Raw genomic sequence first — 2,297 nt, 5'->3', positions numbered from 1 at the left:
CTAGATGAGTAAACTCTAACTTCACTTCAAAAACAATGATGGAAGAGTGCATGTAAGGCGCCGTACCATAGGAGAATAATGGTATAGTTGCTTTACTGCCCCCGTCTGCTTCCCCAAACTGGCTGCATGCTGACCGCCGTCTACTGTCGGTAATATATATGTGTGTGTGTGTGTATTTTGTTTTACGAGTTGCATAAAGGGAACTATGACCTGAACATCATTATACAATCCTGTGTTATAACCTTGTATCCTGCTATACACCCCACTTCAGAACATCCAAACTATACGTCACCGCTCATCCTTCCTCTGATCCTCGTCAAGGGTTAGCATTTTGGAAAACTGATCTTTTGTTTTTCGTCACTTGGGAAAAAAACTTTAAAACAAAACCAGAAGTGACAGACGAGGAGAGTAACAGAGTAGAAACAGCACAGATGGACACACAGATGACGGTACTGTAGTGTAACTCTGCTGCTGTGTGTTCAGATCGGCTTCTGGAACGAGAGGAGAGGCTACGTGAACACCAACATCTACCGGCCGGTGGTGGAGGAGTTCCACGGTCTGCAGAACAGAACATACGTAGTGACCACCATCCTGGTAAGACTGGGAAGACGTGACGCCATTCACAACGTACCTTCACCTTCCTGTGGTTTTTAATGTGAACGCCGTCTGTCTCCTTACAGGAAGCCCCGTACATGATGCTGAAGAAGAACCACGAGCAGTTTGAAGGAAACGACAGGTACGAAGGTTACTGCGCCGAACTGGCCTCAGAGATCGCCAAACACGTCGGCTTCGTCTACCGGCTCGAGCTGGTGGGCGACGGCAAGTACGGCGCCCGAGACGCCGAAACAAAGATGTGGAACGGCATGGTGGGAGAACTGGTGTACGGGGTGAGTGTGACCAGATCTCAACCACAGAGGGGGCAGAGCAGAATAATCCACCACAGTCAACAGTCGCTGTGCTCGTACTGTTTATTTTTACTTGCCAACCTTATATAGGCAGGTTCTGGAAACCTCAGAGACTTTGTTTCATCCTTTTACTAATATTAATATCAGTTTTCATTCATTCATTCGTTTGTCCATTTATCGAAATATGATCTAATCCAGGAGCACATCATCAACCAACATGAGTCTGTGAGGTTACAGAATACACTGCAGTAAAACTAATACACACACAAGCATAAATAAGTGATGTTTGTATCTGTAACTCTCTCTCTCTCTCTCTCTCTCTCTCTCTCTCTGCAGAAGGCCGACGTGGCAGTCGCCCCGCTCACCATCACTCTGGTGCGAGAGCAGGTGATCGACTTCACCAAACCCTTCATGTCTCTGGGAATCTCCATCATGATCAAGAAACCCACAAAGTCCAAACCGGGCGTCTTCTCCTTCCTCGACCCGCTGGCCTACGAGATCTGGATGTGCATCGTCTTCGCCTACATCGGGGTCAGCGTGGTGCTCTTCCTGGTGAGTGTGTATGTGTGTGTGTTTATAAGTGTGTTTGTGTGTGAAAAATGACTTTTACTGCATACAGCTGTTACCTGTGTACATTTACTGCAGGCAGCTGTGTACTTTTTGTCTCAGGTGAGTCGTTTCAGTCCTTATGAGTGGAAGGGTGAAGATGAAGATGATGAAGATGAAACTCTGCCTTCCTCTGCCTCTCGACGAGCTCTGCCGACTTCATCCTCTGAGCTCGCTCACTCTCCAGGTACATCATCATCATCATCATCATCATCATTAAGCCATTGAAACCTCTTTTTTTAATCGTGTTTACTTTCATTCAGTAACATGTAAAACTGGATTTTAATGCGTTGTTGTTTTTTCCTGTTTGATCTGATTCTGTTCCTCAGGGTACTCCCAGAACCAGAACCAAAACCAGAACCAGAACCAGCAGAAAGAAAAAGAGGCTCCAGAACACAGCAATGACTTTGGGATCTTTAACTCTCTCTGGTTCTCACTCGGGGCCTTCATGCAGCAGGGCTGTGACATCTCCCCCAGGTAGGACATCACATGTCCCAACCAGGAAATAACACAAACAGATAAACAGAGTATTAATATAGAGTAATATATTATTATATTAATACTCTTTGTTATAGTTTTTAATCTTAGCTTAGCATAAAGAGTGGGAACGGGGGGAAACAGCTAGCCTGGCAAGTTAAAAAGTCTTCATATAAAGTTCTAAAGCTCACTGATTAACATGCTATATCTTATATCATCTGTACAAAAACAGAAATGTAAAACAAACAAGTCGTGGTTTTACATGTTTGAACTATTTCAAGACTTCGCTTCCAGTCTTTATGCTAAGCT

General features: G+C 44.7%; 1 protein-coding gene across 1 annotated transcript in view; it reads left to right on the top strand.

The window, feature by feature from the left end:
• LOC118331701 (glutamate receptor 1-like) overlaps positions 1-2,297 on the top strand; it is a 76,748-nt gene that overhangs the window by 62,108 nt on the left and 12,343 nt on the right. Inside the window, exons 9-13 of the mRNA XM_035666767.1 lie at positions 484-594; positions 681-887; positions 1,242-1,457; positions 1,575-1,698; positions 1,841-1,988. Of these exons, the coding sequence (XP_035522660.1) occupies positions 484-594; positions 681-887; positions 1,242-1,457; positions 1,575-1,698; positions 1,841-1,988 (806 nt within the window). The remainder of the gene's footprint in view (positions 1-483; positions 595-680; positions 888-1,241; positions 1,458-1,574; positions 1,699-1,840; positions 1,989-2,297) is intronic.

The sequence above is a fragment of the Morone saxatilis genome, unplaced genomic scaffold (assembly GCF_004916995.1).
Source record: "Morone saxatilis isolate NCDOM2014 unplaced genomic scaffold, NCSU_SB_2.0 Contig20, whole genome shotgun sequence".
Classification (NCBI taxonomy): domain Eukaryota; kingdom Metazoa; phylum Chordata; class Actinopteri; family Moronidae; genus Morone; species Morone saxatilis.
This window is presented reverse-complemented; position numbering and strand designations above follow the sequence as displayed.